Source organism: Somniosus microcephalus, chromosome 12, assembly GCF_052327205.1.
Source record: "Somniosus microcephalus isolate GS21.2 chromosome 12, FLI_Smic_1.0, whole genome shotgun sequence".
Lineage (NCBI taxonomy): Eukaryota > Metazoa > Chordata > Chondrichthyes > Squaliformes > Somniosidae > Somniosus > Somniosus microcephalus.
In genome coordinates, this window is record NC_140998.1 from 29,161,444 (window position 1) to 29,179,978 (window position 18,535).

Below are 18,535 nucleotides of genomic sequence, written 5' to 3' on the forward strand. Positions count from 1 at the left end.
ATGATACTCCAAACTAATCACTCTGATTTGTGAGTAAGAATTCCTGATCATGCATTGTCTCTAAATGCAACCACTGATATTTTCCTTTCATCCTGACTAACTTGCATAAATATTAGAAACACATTATAATATTTAAAACAAAGTTAAGGCATAGCACCTCACTGAAATTCCCAGTAACTACATTCAATCAAAATTCTTTAGTTCCTCAGAACTAAAAATTGATTTTTTTTGTCTTGACATTTATGAATGAATTGATTTGTGCTCGTTAAGATGAGAGATGTCCGTTCAGGCTGTTTTTCTACTTTTTGTCCCCAATCTGAGCATCAAATGATTGCAGGGCAGGTACAGCAGGGGGCAGGCACCCAAAAACAGCTCCCTTCACTCTGCCCAGCTGCATGCATTGGTGTGTCTATGTTTTCATTTTTAAGACAAGTTATCTTCCTTACTCCTCTGGGTGAGACTGCCAATTTAGATATTGCCCATTTTACACCCTTGCCGAAAGTTCCATTTAGTGCACTATTAACACGGGAGGCTGGCTTTAAACAGGAAAACTAGGTCTGCAGAAATAGTGCAAAGAGAATTCTTTAAACAAATATGTCACATTATGGCATTGGGATGGTGTGATTACAAACAAGAGGGAACTTATATACAGTTTAACCATAAGTTGGCAAAAAAGTAAAATAGAATAAAAGAAACATTAGATCTGATCTGCATCAACTTCAAATGTTGGATCCTTCTTAATATAACCAAGTGCAATTGTTTTCTTTCCAGAAAGTGAAATTCTGGACTGTGAGCTGGCCACTGCCGACATCACAGCGCCATATCTCAACAGGGGCTTCCTCCATCCTGCTCCTTTATGGGTCACCTCATTCTTTTTATGCCTTTTATTGTTTTTCTTCTTTCTTTTTCTTCAGAGTGTTCCTGACAAGCCTCCTTTTAGTTTCATTAAAAGTGTTTTCTAATTCCCAGCATGCTGCAGCAGTGTGTTTGCATAGCTCAGTATGGGATTGAATAGTAATGGGATTAGTTTCCTCTTGTAGATTTGTTGGGGTTCATTAGGTGGTATCATGCAAATGCACTTCAGCTATTAGATTTAATTGTGCTATGAGCTTAAAACTTAACCCTAGGAAACTAAAACTATTCACAAAGCAGGTTGTTACCCAAGGATACCAACGACATACTTTGCCGTTTACATGCTGCTATCCCAGTACTTCAACCAAGAATAAACCTTTGCACTCATTAAGATCTGGTATTTTTAAGAGCCATTATCAGGATATGTATTCCCAATCAGGTATAACATGGATTAGATGCAGAATGTACTTTAACTCTAACCCCAGAACAGCAATCCCTTCTATATCAGTGCGATTTTTCCATTTCCCTCCCTAGTCATCCTTGTGACATCTCTGAGCAAGACTGCCAAATTAATGGCATTTTTGTGACCACTAGAAATTGGGTTGAGTCTGCTCACTCTTTTAAAGTAGGAATCCTATAGCAAGCAGACATAGGAAGGAAGCCTTCATCCTAGGACTCCTATAGCCAGCAGACATAGGAAGCCTTCACTCTATCAGTCTGGGCTGGATTCAGACCCAAGTATCTATCGGAAAAGTGCTCCGTAAATTGCCTGAAGCGTGCTCTCAAGATTTGTTGGGGAAATGTCCTGGAAACTGCTTGAAATGTGCTCAAAATGGAATTTTAGGTTGAAAGCTGCTCACTCAATATGGAGTTCAGCTGTTGAACTGAATTCTAGCAAATAACGGGAAAGCAAAGTTCTCAGCTAGTCAACACAGGTTTCCAAGCTATGGCGTAACCCGGGGATATAAACATATAGGCCCTGATATTTACAGGGAGGGTGTGGGGGAGCGCGGTAGTGCGGGGCAATGCCGGGGACACAGAGGTCCTGCTGAATTTAACGGCAGGACCTCATTATAACTTTTTTCTTCCATTTCCCGCTTGGCAGCCAGCCAAATTGACAGGCTGGTCAGCTGCCAGGCGGGAAAACCAATGACAGGAGGCTGCAGCCGAGGACCCTTGAGGACGGTTCACGGCAATATGGAGGCTTGGTGGGTGGGGTGTGGGGGGAAGACGAGAGTGGCAATCAGGAAGGAGGGAGCTGTAGATCGGGGCATGTGGGGGGGCGGTGGGGAGGCAGAGGACGCCGTTTGTGGCAGAGGGGAGAGAGGCTGCGATCAGCAGGGGGGTGGCGGAAGGCTTCTTTGAGGGGACGGGGGAACACTCCTGCTCTTCCTGGCCCACAAGGAGTACTGTAGAAAGCAGTTCTTGCCTCCCTTTTACTGCCAGGTTTCCCGAGCCCTGGGAAACCTGGCCAGCAACTGTTAAATTTAAATCAGTCTGTTAGCATATGGAACTCGGTTAATTCAATTTCTGAAAGGTGTTCATGTTTAGTTCATTCAACATAGCGAAAGAATGTAGTTGGTATCATTAGAGAGAGGGAGAGATACAGATTTCACTTAGCAACAGCCGGTGTTCGCAACCAACCAGCCTGGGATATTTTCATAATAAAATGTTTAGATTAGAAATGTTATGGTATGATAAGAAAGTCTGGAGACTAGAAGGTTTATGCTTACCACAGCAAGGCCACAATGTTTTTATGTGCTTCTAACAATGTTGCTGTATGTTGAAGAAAATGTAGACTTGTGTCTCTGGACTATGCAGTAGCCAGAGACTACCATATTAGGCAATGCCAGCTCCAGTTTGATAAGAAAATAGTCTATAAAATAAGCTTTTTCCTTTGTTCAAGGAGCTCAAAAGACCTATATTTAGGTTTGTGTGCTCTATCTGTGACTATACTCCACTTGTAAATTGCTTTCTATGCTGAAGTTAAAGAATAAAATGATTATAACCAGAAGACTGAACTCATTATTATTCAAGTGAACAACAGAACACTGTTTAAGTCAACACGGTCTCCCAGTGGCACTGTGGGAGCCTGATTTAAATATGTTAATGAAGTGTTCTACCTCTCAAGGGCGGAACACGCGCACATCATGCTATCCGCCGCCATAAAAACGGCAACAGTGGCATAGGAGGCGGGTTGGGGATGCCTTACCCTTTAAACATTTTTTAACCCCCACCCATTGTGTGTGTGTGTGGGGGGAGGGGGTTAATAGTGGGGCCATGTTTCCCCTATTTTCTGAACTAGATAATGTAGGACACATCCAATAGTGGGGGTGCCTGGATGGTGAGGCCCAAGGTGCGCCCGATATTGGGCCTTGGGCCTCATTAACATCAAGCCAGCGTGGCACGATCAGCCAGCTGGCAAAGAGTAAACGAAGATTGGGCTGCTGCTAGGGTCGCAGCGGCCCTCAGGGTAAGCGAGGAGCGGGCTCGGAGGCTGGGTTGGGAAGTGGAGGCCAGGTAGGGAGGGAGATAGGAAGCCGGGTCGGGGGGAGTGGCAGCCCATGTTCTTTAAATGTGGAGTCAGAAGGAGCATTCCTGCACTGGGCACTATTTCGAAGAAGAAGGGGAGTCCTAGCCAAAAGTTCTCTCTCAACCAACATCACTAATGAAATTGGTCATTATCACATTGCTGTGTGGGACCTTGCTGTGTGCAAATTGGCTGCCACGTTTCCTACATTACAACAGTGACTACACTTCAAATGTAATTCATTAGCTGTAAAGTACTTTGGGGCACCTCGAAGTTGTGAAACGTGCTATATAAATCTTTCTTTCTTCTTTTTGTTTTAGTCTACACAATTAAACCTACATCTTGGTGATACAAGGCCAATGTACTAGCCAACTGTGCCACCAATGTATACTTATCAGTACAGGTTACTAGAGTTGTAAATACAACAATTCTACCAAATTCAATTCATAAACAAGAAACAAGAATTGAGTAAAGAAATCTGTTTTAGTATGAGAGCATAATTTACTCATTTAATACATGAAATATTGCAAATGATTATCCACTGTAAGTGACATTGCCATTAAAATTTATTAATCGCAAAGCAGACTGATTGACTTAAACAACAGCAAGTTTGTAATAGAAAACAAAACACAATGGCCGTAATATTTACAGGGAGGCGGGTAGGATGCGGGTGAGGCCGAAAATGGCCGAAGAAACCGACAAGGCTGGAGACACAGGGGTCCTGCTGAACCTAACGGCAGGACCTCGAACTTTTTTTCATCCATTCCCCCCCCCCAGGCAGCCAGCCAAAATGGAAAACCAGCGGCAGGAGGTAACAGCGGAGGACACTTGGGGATGGTCCCTGGCAATCGGGAAGTGCGGGATGGGCAGGGAAAATGGTCAGCCATCGCGGCTTTGGGGGGGGAGGGGGAGGAATTAGATCGACCATCGCGGCGGGGGGAGGGATTGGACATCGCGCCTGGATGGAGAGAGAGGATCGCGTGACGGGGAAGGTCAGCGATCGGGAGGCGGGGGGAAAGAGAGGCCACGATCAGCAGGAGGGAAGCTTCCTTGAGGGGCCGAGGGAGCACTCCTACTCCTCCTGGCCCACAAGGAGTGCTGGAAAAGGCACTTGTGGAGCCGGCAGTGCCTGGCCCCTTTTCGCTGCCGTGTTTCCCGACCCCTGGGAATCCCGCGCAGCAGCAGTGAATTTTAAATCGGTTCCCAATTGCACTGTGGAAGCCTGATTTAGCTATGTGAATGTAGTGTCCCATCTCTTCAGGGCGAGACAGTCGCACACCATGATACGCACCGCCGTAGAAAAGGCAGTTGGCATGCGCAGTGTGGGAGGGTTAATATCGAGGCCAATGTTTACCATTAAACTTGTGGAGATGCATTTTTGATGTAAATGTTTTCTTATCAAGGTAACGCTGTTGAAACTGTCCTTTGTTCCTGTCATTTAGTCATTACTTGTGTAAGATTATCATGGACACAGCCAGAAATGTCTTATAATCCTTGTAAGGAGGCTACACATCTTTACTTCAAACAAAACTATTTTCACTTTATTAACTTCCGGCAAGAGCCAAAACACGTGCTCCCAACACAACTATGGGAAATTATGGGGCATGAGTGCGAAGTTGGGAGGTGGGGCTGGTGGGCTGGGCAAGCAACCAGCTCACACGGCCACTCCGGAAAGAGGCCCAAGCCATTTTAATCCTTTGGGCCTTATTAGCGTATCCCAAGATGGACTCTGGCCCGAACACAGCGGGAATGACGAGGAGGCTGGTGGAGGGGAGTGGGACTCTGGCAGCAGGAGCCTGACAGTCAGGTAAGTGGGTTGGAGGGGAGGGTCGGAAGCCAATTGTGGTCCAGGGTACATTCCTGCTCCTCCTGGCCCACAAGAAAACCATTAAAGATTAAGAGGGAAAAATTCGGTTGATTAGCGCCTCTCATTAGCGTCCTAAGAGGGCGCTGACGGGGCGCAAAGCAACTAGCGCCCGGGCGCGGCGATGTTTGCGCCGCTTGCGAAATTGACCAGACATTATGTGGTGGCGCTAAACACTACCGCCATGATCTCCTGCGCCCGCAGATCGTGACGTCAGTCGAGCATGCAACGCCCCGGACCGGATATTGAGTGGCGTCCCCTGCCTTTCCCCCTGCCGCTAGCAACGACAGGTAGAGGGGAATGTTTTGCAGTCGGGAAGGGACTGGGGGAGCGCTATTTAAAGGCGGCCACTTCCTGCCTTTTTTTGTCGGCGACATTTTTGCACCACACATTCTGAGAGAGAGAGAGAGAGAGAGAGACTTCTGGAGAGATTCAACGTTATGTGAAGGAGTTTTGGGTACTGAGCAGCACTTTGCAGGTTCATTTTGATTTGACCTTCCTTGCATCGATTTAGAAGAGAGTGTGGGGGCTGCACTCTGAGCTCTTTCCCTGGGCCTCCCCATTGTTCTTTCCAGCAGAACAGGTCTCTCCAGGCCGAGATTCAATGCTGCAATGAGCAGGGTGTGGCTGGAGAGCAAGATCGACCCTCCCCTTTAAGAACTGGCTGGCGCCAGTGTGTCTGTGTTCCATTGCTAACTGACCTCACATGAGCTTCGCCAGCGCTCTGAGGTAGTGCCTCGCTCCTCGGCGTTAGCGCCTTAAGAGAGGTGTGTAGCGCCTGATTTAGCGCACAAATCACCTCCAGGGGCGATAGAAGCCAAGTTTGCAGTCGGAGGCGATAATTAGCGCCAGGCGCTAAACCTTGCCTCCCAAACGGGGCGATACCAAATTTCTCCCTATAAAAATCTTACTTACCTGGGCCCTTTCAGGCCCTGGATCCCTTTCTGCAGCAGCTTTCCGCAGTGTGATTGGCATTATGTGTGACTGAGATTAAATTCACACTGGGGTCCAAATGTCATAATCGGACCCTGACATTAGAAAATTCATGAAACACTTGCCTGCCTATGGTGAGGGCCTCAACCGCCTACCCAAACTTAATAGCGGTCAGTGGCGTGAATGGGGACGGTAAGACCTCTGCTCCTATTTCAACTCCCTGGCATGCTCTGTTCCCATTGGGTGGAGGGGGTTAAAATCATAAATTTTATACGTTAAACTATCTAGATGGGCATTTTTTGTTTCATATTCAGGGTTAATAAGACTTATAAGCCCTGATTTTAACCATGTTCGCTTAGCGGAAACCAGGCAGGCAGGCAGTTAAAATGGCTGCAGCAAATTACCTCCCCCCCGCCCACCCAACCTAACCAACTGAGGAAAGAGGATTTCTCAAGGTAATAAGAGGACAACCATAAGAGGGTTGGTAGTATATGTAAGGGTTAGCAACATAGGAATAATCGTAGAGAGGCACTCAAAGGTCAGCATGTGAGGGTCATCTCAAAATTTAACAGAGGATATGAAGTAGTATTTTCAAGTACAGTTCTGAGGTGAGATAAAGGACATGAGTTTACTGAGAAAATAGGTTATAGAAGAGGGCCCAGAACAGCTACATACATCTGGGAGGATGCAGTTATTGAGTTTGAAGCAATAGCACCAAGGTGAATCATGTTGCACAGTTGATGGCAGAGGGGCAGTAGGAATCTGTCATTCAGACAGCCACCATCCATGACCTTCTGTACTTTCGGAAATGTAGCAGTGCAGTGCAGGCCATGCTGATCATTGCATCAGTCATGTGTTTGACACATGTGCAGGCAGTACACTGGCTGATTCCTGGGATGAGAGGGCTGTCCGATGATGAGACTCAACCGTGGCTAACAAGGGAAATTAGGGATAGCATAAGATCCAAGGAGAGGACATATAAATTGGCCAGAAAAAGCAGTAAACCTGAGGATTGGGAGCTGTTTAGGATTCAGCAAAGGAGGACAAAGGGATTAATTAAGAGGGAGAAAATAGAATATGAGAGTGAGCTTGCAGGGAACATAAAAACTGACTGTAAAAGCTTCTATAGATATGTGAAGAGAAAAAGATTGGCGAAGTCAAGCGTAGGTCCCTTGCAGTCAAAATCAAGGGAATTTATAATGGGGAACAAAGAAATGGTAGACCAATTAAATACATACTTTGGTTCTGTCTTCATAAAGGAGGACACAAATAACCTCCCAGAGATGTCAGGGAACATAGGGTCTAATGAGAGGGAGGAATTGAATGAAATCAGTATTTGTAGGGAAATGGTGTTAGGGAAATTGACAGGATTGAAGGCCGATAAATCCCCAGGGCCTGATAATCTACATCCTAGGGTACTTAAGGAAGTGGCCCTAGAAATAGTAGATGCATTGCTGGTCATCTTCCAAAATTCTATAGATTCTGGAATAGTTCCCATGGATTGGAGGGTAGCTAATGAAACCCCACTATTCAAAAGGTGGTAGAGAGAAAACGGGGAATAATAGACCAGTAAGCCTGACATTGGTAGTGGGGAAAATGCTGGAGTCCATTATAAAAGATGTAATAGCAGAGCACTTGGAAAACAGTGACAGGATCGGACAAAGTCAACATGGATTTACAAAAGGTAAATCATGCTTGACTAATCTACTGGAATTTTTTGAGGATGTAGCTGGTAGAATAGATAAGGGAGAACCAGTGGATGTGGTGTATTTGGACTTTCAGAAGGCTTTCGATGAGGTCCCACATAAGAGATTGGCGTGCAAAGTTAAAGCACATGGGATTGGGGGTAAGGTACGGACTTGGATAGAGAACTGGTTGGCAGACAGGAAGCAAAGAGTTGGAAAAAACAAATCTTTTTCCAAGTGGCAGGCAGTGACTAGTGGGGTACCGCAGGGATCGGTGCTAGGACCCCAGCTATTCACAATATATATTAATGATCTAGGCGAGGGAACTAGATGTAATACCTCCAAGTTTGCAGACGACACAAAGCTGGGTGGGCGTGTGTGCTGTGAGGAGGATGCAGAGAAATTCCAGTATGATTTGGACAGGTTGGGTGATTGGGCAGATGCATGGCAGATGCAGTATAATGTGGATAAATGCGAGGTTATCCACTTTGGTGGCAAAAACAGGAAGGCAGATTATTATCTGAACGGCAATAGATTGGGAAAAGGGGAAGTGCAACGAGACCTGGGTGTCCTTGTGCACCAGTCGCTGAAGGTAAACATGCAGGTGCAGCAGGCGGTTAAGAAGGAAAACGGTATGTTGGCCTTCATAGCGAGAGGATTCAAGTACAGGAGCAAGGATGTCTTTCTGCAATTGTACAGGGCCTTGGTGAGACCACCCCTTGAGTATTGTGTGCAGTTTTGGTCGCCTTATCTGAGGAAGGATGTTCTTGCCATGGAGGGATTGCAGCGAAGATTCACCAGACTGATACCTGGGATGGCAGGAATGACGTATGAGGAGAGATTGGGTCGATTAAGCTTATGTTCGCTAGAGTTTAGAAGAATGTGAGGGGATCTCATTGAAACTTATAAAATTCTAACAGGACTAGACAGACTAGATGCAGGGAGGATGTTCCCGATGGCGGGGGATTCCAGAACCAGGGGTCACAGTCTAAGGATAAGGGGTAAGCCATTTAGGACTGAGATGAGGAGGACTTTCTTCACCCAGAAAGTGGTGAACCTGTAGAATTCTCTACCACACAAGGCAGTTGAGGCAAACTTATTAAATATATTCAAGAAGGAGTTAGATATATTTCTTAAGGCTAAAGTGATATGGGGAGAAAGCAGGGACAGGGTACTGAATTTGGATGATCAGCCATGATCTCATTAAATGGCGGAACAGCTCAAGGGGCCGAATGGCCTACTCCTGCTCCTATCTTCTATGTTTCTATGAGAGGTTGTGTAGTATGGGCCTATACTCTCTGGAGTTTAGAAGAATGAGAGGTGATCTCATTGAAACATATAAGATTCTGAAGGGGATTGACAGGGTAGATGCTGAGAGGTTGTTTCCCCTGGCTGGAGTGTTTAGAACTAGGGGGCATAGTCTCAGGATAAAGGGTCATCCATTTAAGACTGAGATGAGGATATATTTCTTCACTCAGAGGGTTGTGAATCTTTGGAATTCTCTACCACAGAGGGCTGTGGATGCTGAGTCTTTGAGTAGATTCAAGGCTGAGATCGATAGATTTTTGGATTCTAGGGGAATCAAGAGATATGGAGATTGGGCGGGAAAGTGGAGTTGAGGTCGATGATCAGCCATGATCTTATTGAATGGCAGAGCAGGCTCGAGGGGCTGTGTGGCCTACTCCTGCTCTTATTTCTTATGTTCTTATGCAACAGCTGACAGCAGTAGACAGTGGTGCTCATTTACTGCCACTCACTGTGCAATCGCTATGGTGCAATCTCCTTTGTCACAGATGGCACAGGTCCCTAACTAGACCTGTGCTGACAATTTACATTTTAAAAATACATTTTAACAACAACTTGTATTTATATAGCGCCTTTAATATAGTAAAACATCCCAAGGCGCTTCACAGGAGTGTTATAAGGCAAAAAAATTTGACACCGAGCCACATAAGGAGAAATTAGGGCAGATGGCCAAAAGCTTGGTCAAAGAGGTAGGTTTGAAGGAGCGTCTTAAAGGAGGAAAGAGAGGTAGCAAGGCGGAGAAGTTTAGACAGGGAATTCCAGAGCTTAGGGCCGAGGCAATAGAAGGCACGGCCACCAAAGGTTGAGCCATTATAATCAGGGATGCTCAAGGTGGCAGAATTAGAGGAGCGCAGATATCTCGGGGGGATTGTGGGGCTGAAGGAGATTACAGAGATAGGGAGGGGACGAGGCCATGGAGGTATTTGAAAACAAGGATGAGAATTTTAAAATCGAGGCACTGCTTAACTGGGAGCCAACTTAGGTCAGCGAGCACAGGGGTGATGGGTGAACGGGACTTGGTGCGAGTTAGGACACAGGCAGCTGAGTTTTGGATGACCCCAAGTTTACGTAGGGTAGAACGTGGGAGGCCAGCCAGGAGTGTGTTGGAATAGTCAAGTCTAGAGGTAACAAAGGCATGGATGAGGGGTGAGTAGTTAAATGACACTCTGTCTGCAAATCTCCTAGCCTTCATACACACAATCTGCACTGACAGAACTGATCCCACCTGTCAGAAAATGTGTTCCTCGAATCCTTAGGTCTTTAAGGAATAATCCAGGGAAAGTTCAAAAAATCTAATTTGTAAACTTATCCCCAGTAAATCATTACTCTGTAAAAGTTCACGTTAAAACTGCTTGTAATTACTATTTTTGTGCACGGATATACGAGGATCTGTACAGTTATTAAGTTCCTTGTGATTTACTCATAAGAGTTAAAAAAATAACACATGGGAGTTTTGGAGGCTGATTCCCTACTTGCTTGACTTCAGTGTTGAGTGCTTGCCAAATTAAACTAGGATGAACAGTGCAACTGAACTGTCTCCTGGAAGATAATATATTACTAAACATAAAAATTATTTTAATTCAGTGCCAACCTCTGAGAGTTAGGAGAATGGAAGCTTAACATCCAGTACTCCCACATCATCTGCATCATTTTCAACTGCTGCATTACTCGAAAACCAAATACAGCAAGAATTGTACATTTTAACAACATTCAAATTGCTTTGTACATTGAAAGAAAGAACGAACTTTTATTTATATAGCGCCTTTCATGATCTCAGGATATCCCAAAGTGATTTACAACCAATTAAGTACTTTTGAAGTGTAGTCACAGTTGTAATGTAGAAAACCCGGCAGCCTATTTTCGCACAGCAAGGTCCCACAGGCAGTAATGTGATAATGACCAAATAATCTGCTTTAGTGATGTTGGTTGAGGGATAAATATTGGCCAGGACACCGGGGAGAACTCCCCTGCTTTTCTTCAAATAGTGTCTTGGGATATTTTACATCCACCTGAGGGGGCAGACAGTGGTATAACGTCTCATCCAAAAGACACCACCTCCGGCAATGCAGCACTCCCTCAGTACTGCACCAAAGTGCCAGTTTGGATTGTGTGCTCAAATATCTGGAGTGGGACTTGAACCCACAACCTTCTGACTCAGAGACGAGAGTGCTACCACTGAGCCATGGGTGACACCTTGAACGTTGTTCTGGGTGTTGATGCTGCTCTGCCATTATATACTTATTTGATTAAATATCCTTTAAAGGGAGCCTTGACTCAGAGATAGCATTCCCACCTTGGAGTTGGAAGGTTATGGGGTTCAAGCCCCACTCCAGACAACCCCAGTGAGCGAAGTTGAGAGTTCTGGTCTCTAAATACTGGGTTGACATGCAGTAGGCTTCCCGTGCTGATAGGAATGGAGTGGAGAAAATGGGTCGCTTCACGTGTGGTTAGACCTATATTTTTACATCATTGTTAACGACTGACTGATTATTTTGTATTTACAGTGTAGTAGCAGATGATTTTCAAAGCGTGTAGCCCAGTTGCTACAACTGGTATGATTTTTTTTGGCAGTGCATGAGACAGATACTTCCTGTACCATTTTTATACAATTTCCAGAACAACTTTACGGAAATGTATTGCCTCACATGAAAATTCTCAATTTATGATTTCTTTTCAGTTCAAAATATTAATCTGCCTTTAAAAATCCATTGCTACTTCTACCAATTTACGCACCTACACGTCTGCTGATGACAAAAAGATGTCCAAAATGCAAGCTGTGCAATTAGATCTTACCTGAAATTTCTGTTGCAAATACTGAAGCCACCTGTCTAGCTGTAGATTCAGGAACAACATGCACCAATGTAGGTGGGCTTGTCTTCACTACTACTTCCACTATAGGAAAGAAAGTAACTGTCAGTTTATAAACTAATCTGTTCCATTCTGGAGGAAATGACAACTACATTTGTATAGCACCCTTAATGTAACTTAAGTCCCCAAAATCCTTATAGGACAAAAAGTGGGGTAGAAAATTTAAGTGAGTTGACCAAAGGCACAGACAGGGTAGGATTGTGAGGGTTTCTAAAGACAAGAGAGAAGTAACAAGGTGAAGAGGTTTAGTTCCAGAAGAAAGGCTCAAGATGACTGACAGCTCTGCTGCCAAGTGAGGAACATCTGGAAGAGAGGGAACTTCAGGAATGCAGAGTCAGTGGATTATGGGATATGGGCTGGGATGTAGGACTGGAGGAGGCTGCAGAAGTAGGGTGGGATAAGACCATGAAGGCATTTTGGAAACAAAGAGAAAACAGTTGCATTCAGTGCATTGGGAGAGAAATTGGCTGCGATTTTGTCATTGGATGCGGGTTGGGAGCGGGTCAGGTGGTTTCCGGCTTCCAGTCCTGCCCCCTACTGCATCCAGCCCACGGACGTGATTTTACGTTGAATGACCTTGTTAAGCCCGCCCTACAGGCTTGCCGGCCAATTAAGAGGAAGCCGGTCAGGTGATGTCATTTGATGATGCGTCATCTGCTGGTTTTCTTAAAGGCACCACACACAATTTTTTTTTGACAGCTCATTTCTCAGTGTTTGACAGCATTGAAGTGCTGCAAACACTGACGATCACTGTACAAAGGTGAGCTCTTACACCCAGGCTCTCCAATGACTCCCTCCATAGGCTAGAACAGATGGCAGCTGCAGGTGAGGTGACAGGAGCGATCTGTCACTAGTGAGAGAGGTTCTCCCAATGAGGTGGCACTAGACATCGATTTCAAAAGTTGTTACCTACGGAAAAGTGTAAATGCATTAAAAATGTTTTTCCCAACATTTTCTTACCTGTGAAACTCACCAGTGCACCATTGGATCCTTCACACCACTTCTGCAGCTGTCATCAATGCAGACACATTACAGCAGACTCACAACACCCCACACTTACATGGTGTCCGGACATCGGGAAACCCGAGGCAGAAGCAGCAAAATTGAAAAAGAGCCTGTCAACTACTATCACGTACCTGTTAACAGGCAGGTAAGTGGCTTTAATCCTCTTCCCGCCGTTAGGTGTCGGGACCATGTGCAAATCAGGGATGCGACACTTGGGAAAATTGTTTGGAGGCGGGTTGACGGTGGGATCGGACCCCACCGTCAATCAAAACGATTTTAACCCTTAACCTGCCTCCAAACCTGCCCTCCCAGTGCTGATAAAAATCACGGCCAAAGAGTCAGTGCAGGTCAGCAAAAATAGGATTGATGGATTAGTGAGACGAGTGTGGGCAGAATGCAGGCAGTGGAGTTTTAGACAAGTTAGTGTTTGTATGGAGGAGCTCAGAAGACTTACAAGGAGGGCGTTAAAGCAGTCAAATCTTCGGCTAACAAAAGCATGGATAAGGGTGTCAGTGCTGGAGACTGAGGTGGGGCAAAGACAAGCAATGTTGCAGAGATGAAAGTCTGCAATCTTGGTGATGGACTCAATATGTCTTGGCATATTCCCCAGCCAGCGGTGTTGCTACAGAAACTCTCATTACTGCACGGCTTTTCGAATATTGTGAAGTTACCTTAAAACACTGCTTGTTTTTTCATTTCTTCTGTTAATGATTGATCATTATTTTTAATTTGGCCAAACTCTTGGGAGCGTCTGCCCATTCCATGATTGCATCCTGACCCCCCTCCAAAATCCTGCTGTGAGGGTAATTAGCACGATGCTGGTGGGCACCCATGCTATTTTGCAGCATCTGCCACAGCAGCAGGAGGCAGGCAGGGATTTCACTGTGGCACACTGTCACAGCGTAAGAGGGCTGGCTATGCTGGACAAAGTACTTCCAAAATGAAATAACATTTTATCAGTTCAAAGCCCTACCACAGGGAAAGTAATCTTTTAAGTTATTCTGGGCCATTTCTACCAGGATCTTGCCAGTTCTACCTCAGTTTCCCCTGACACAATGTATTCCTGCTGAAGGAATAACATTGTGTTGGGAGTAACTAAGGTGAGACCGGCGCGATTTTGCATATTTTCTGTCCTGTCTCTATTACTTATATCCGCACAGAAGGGGAAGGATGCAGAAAGTTTTCATCTTTACTTTTGGTGTAATGTGGCAATCAATAAAAAGTGGGAAAAATCTGCGTAGCTGAATCCCCCCCCCAGCCCTCCTAAATTTCTGCCCTGCTCAACTGGAATACATGAATTTGTCATCTTCTGTCTCGAGGAATTTTAGGGTCATGATGTTTAAGTACTTAACAAAGACTAGAGTCATCAGCTGTAGCTCCAACTAATGCTAATTGACTAAAAAGGCATTGGTGTGTGTTTGTAATTAACAAATTTATGACTGAACTCTATTAGTTTGTAATTCAAGGTTTTGCCAGTTATAAACTGCTGTCCGTGGTATCCGTGTCTGCAATAAGTGAAGCGTCATGTATATTGAAGAATGTTACAGGTAGCAGTAACTGAACCTTGCCTTGAAGAGTTGGTAGTATTCCCCCAAGGAGAAGATTTCACTTATATGTTATTTATAGCAAAATAATGCATTTACAATGAAGCAAAAATTTGGTTATAATTAACGAACAAATAAATCGCTCCATTCCATGAATAAACACATGGTTCTGATGAAGGGTCATCGACCTGAAACATTAACTCTGTTTCTCTCTCTACAGATGCTGCCTGACCTGCTGAGTAATTCCAGCATTTTATGTTTTTATTTCAGATTTCCAGCATCCGCTGTATTTTGCTTTTGTATTAATGAATAAATACGTTGGCTAGTGCGGTATTGAGCCATGCAATTGCAGCTCAATTTGACCCCAAACTATGCTAAATTAGCTGATCACAGCCCGGGCAGTGTTCCGGTTTAAGATCACTAGACAGTGACACCTGTTAGAAAGGGCACAAATGGTCAGTGGATAAGGTTTTTGCAAGGCGCAGGGTTCTTACCCCAGATAGGAAGTATACCACACATGGATCATCACGGTCTCAACATGGGTAAAGTGAATATGAGATCCTCAATTACAACAAGGAATTGGTTTCGTTTGCCTGCTCTAGCTAATGCTAAAGAGACACGAGGTAGGGTTTTCTCGCACCATTTAGCAGAGTTCCACTTAAGAGGAAAAGTAAGAAAGCAAGCCCCAGAAAACAGTGAATGAAGTGAGGTCCTTGGCGACTGAGTCACAGTTTATGGGAGGATTCATATACAAAAAATAATGTACATGTTGTAAATGTACTCATCAACAGATGATATTGACTGAGCAACAAATGTGTCAGCTTAGCTCAGTTGGCAACACTTTCACATCTAGTTCAGAAGATTGTGACTTCGAGGCTCACACCAGGATTTGAGAGCATAATCAAGCTGACACTCCAATGCATTACAGAGGGAATGCTGCACTGCCATGGTACAATCCTTTGGTTGAGGCTTTAAAGCAAGCTCCCATCTGCCTGTCAGATGGACATTTAAAGCTCCTATAGGACTATTCAAAGAAAAGCAGAACGTTCTCCTGGTGTCCAACATTTCTCCCTCAACCAATACCGCTAGTGGTGTTTGGGGAATGCTACTGCGGAGCCCCGAGACCGGAGAAGCAGCGGATCTGCGCGGGAGCAGCCCGAGGCGGCGGAGGATAAAAGGGAGCAACCCGAGGCAGCGAGGCCTAGAGCCCCGAGACCGGAGAAGCAGCGGACCTGCGCGGGAGCAGCCCGAGGCGGCGGAGGATAAAAGGGAGCAACCCGAGGCAGCGAGGCCCAGAGCCCCGAGACCGGAGAAGCAGCGGACCTGCGCGGGAGCAGCCCAAGGCGGCGGAGGATAAAAGGGAGCAACCCGAGGCAGCGAGGCCCAGAGCCCCGAGACCGGAGAAGCAGCGGACCTGCGCGGGAGCAGCCCGAGGCGGCGGAGGATAAAAGGGAGCAACCCGAGGCACGTCAACAGGAAGCAGGTAAGTGATTGGTTGGTGAGTATTTCTCTCTTTTCAATACAAGCTTGAATTCTGTGGTGTTAAATTTCTAGGGTCTCTGTGGTGTAGTGGGGACAGTTGGTAAATAAAGCACCCTAGAGTATACCTGTAACTGGGGTACTGAATAAATTTTTAAATTAATTAAAGGAGTAAGTCATGGCAGGAGAGCTCAGCCCCGTGTTCTGCTCCTCTTGCTCCATGTGGGAAGTCAGGGACGCTGCCAGTATCCCTGACGACCATGTGTGCAAGAAATGCATCCAGCTGCAGCTACTTGTAGACCGCATTGCGGCGCTCGAGCTGCGGGTGGATGAGTTTTGGAGCATGCGCGATGCTGAGAGGGTCATGGATAGCACGTTTAGCGAGTTGTTCACGCCGCAGGGTAGGGCTGCACAGGCAGAAAGGAATTGGGTGACCATCAGGCGGAGCAACAGAGGCAGGCAGGAAGCGCAGGGGACCCCTGCGGTCATCCCCCTTTCAAACAGGTATACCAAGTTGAATACTGTTGAGGGGGATGACTCACCAGGGGAAAGCAGCAGCAGCCAACTTCCAGGCTCCAGGGACGCTTCTGCTGCTCAGAAAGGGAGGAAAAAGAGTGGGAGAGCAATAGTGGTAGGGGATTCTATCGTAAGGGGAACAGATAGGCGTTTCTGTGGCCGCAAACGTGACTCCAGGATGGTTTGTTGCCTCCCTGGGGCCAGGGTCTGGGATGTCACTGAGCGGCTACAGGGCATTCTTAAGGGGGAGGGTGAGCAGGCAGAGGTCGTGGTCCACATTGGGACCAACGACATAGGTAGGAAGGGGGATGAGGTCCTGCATCAAGAATTTAGGGAGCTAGGTAGCAGATTAAAGAGCAGGACCTCAAAGGTTGTAATCTCTGGATTACTCCCAGTGCCACGTGCTAGTGAGTATAGGAATAGGAGGATAGAACAGATGAATGCGTGGCTAAAGAGTTGGTGCAGGAGGGAGGGTTTTAGTTTCCTGGATCACTGGGCCTGCTTCTGGGGAAGGTGGGACTTGTACAAGTCGGACGGGTTGCACCTGAACCAGAGAGGGACAAATATCCTTGCGGGGAGGTTTGCTAGCACTGTTGGAGGGGTTTAAACTAACTTGGCAGGGGGATGGGATACAGAGGGGAGCTGAAATAGGGGGTGATGTGCTGCCAATTATAGAGAAAAAAACAAGTCAGCTTGGTAGACAGGGCAAATATATAAGGGCAAGGCTGGATGGCATCTATTTTAATGCAAGGAGTCTTGCAAATAAGGTGGATGAACTGAAGGTGTTGATAAACACATGGGAGTATGATATTGTTGCTATCATGGAGACATGGTTGAGGGAGGGGCAAGACTGGCAGCTCAATATTCCGGGGTACAGAATCTTCAGGCGAGACAGAGGGGGAGGTATAAGAGGAGGAGGTGTCGCAATATTAATTAAGGAGTCAATTACTGCAGTAAGGAGGGATGATATATTAGCAGGTTCCTCTAATGAGGCCATATGGGTGGAGCTTAAAAACAAAAAGGGGGCAAGCACTTTGCTGGGAGTGTACTATTGGCCTCCAAACAGTCAGGGGGAGATAGAGGAACAAATCTCAGAGAAATGTGCAAATAATAAGGTAATAATAATGGGGGATTTCAACTTCCCCAATATTAACTGGGATAGTCAGAGTGTGAAAGGCTCAGAGGGTGTAGAATTCTTAAAGTGCATCCAGGAGAGCTTTTTGAGCCAGCATGTAGAAAGTCCTACAAGAGAGGGGGCGGTACTGGACCTAATTCTAGGGAATGTGGCCGGCCAAGTGGAAGAAGTGCTAGTAGGTGAGCACTTTGGTGACAGTGACCATAATATGGTGAGATTTAAGGTGGTCATGGAAAAGGACAGGGATGGGCCGGAAATAAAGGTTCTAAATTGGGGGAAGGCCGATTTTAATAGGATAAGGCAGGATCTGGCCAAAATGGACTGGGATCAGCTACTTGTAGGAAAATCCGCATCGGAGCAATGGGAGGCTTTCAGAGATCATACAATGGCAACATGTTCCCGTAAAGGTCAAGGGTGGTTCCAAAAACCACAGGGAACCTTGGATGTCAGGGGATATACGAGAATGGATTAGGAAAAAAAGGAGGGCTTTTGGTAGATACAAAAGGCTAAAGACGGAGGAAGCCCTAGAGGAGTACAAAAAGTGCAGGGGGATACTTAAAAAAGAAATTAGGAGATCAAGGAGGGGCCATGAAATAACACTGGCGAGCAAAATAAAGGAAAATCCTAAGATGTTTTATAAGTATATTAAGGGTAAGAGGATAACTAGGGAAAAAATAGGGCCCATTAGGGACAAAAGTGGCAATCTGTGTGTGGAGCCGGAAGATGTAGGAGGGGTTCTAAATGAATTTTTTGCATCTGTTTTCACTATGGAGAAGGACGATGTAGACATAGAAATAGGGCGGGGGGACTGTGATATGC

At 45.8% G+C, this 18,535-nt stretch overlaps 1 protein-coding gene across 1 annotated transcript in view; it reads right to left on the minus strand.

The window, feature by feature from the left end:
• The window catches only part of LOC147109099 (latent-transforming growth factor beta-binding protein 2-like), an 817,740-nt gene that overhangs the window by 279,753 nt on the left and 519,452 nt on the right, over positions 1-18,535 (minus strand). Inside the window, exon 15 of the mRNA XM_086002712.1 lies at positions 11,963-12,061. Coding sequence (XP_085858838.1) covers positions 11,963-12,061 — 99 coding nt within the window. The remainder of the gene's footprint in view (positions 1-11,962; positions 12,062-18,535) is intronic.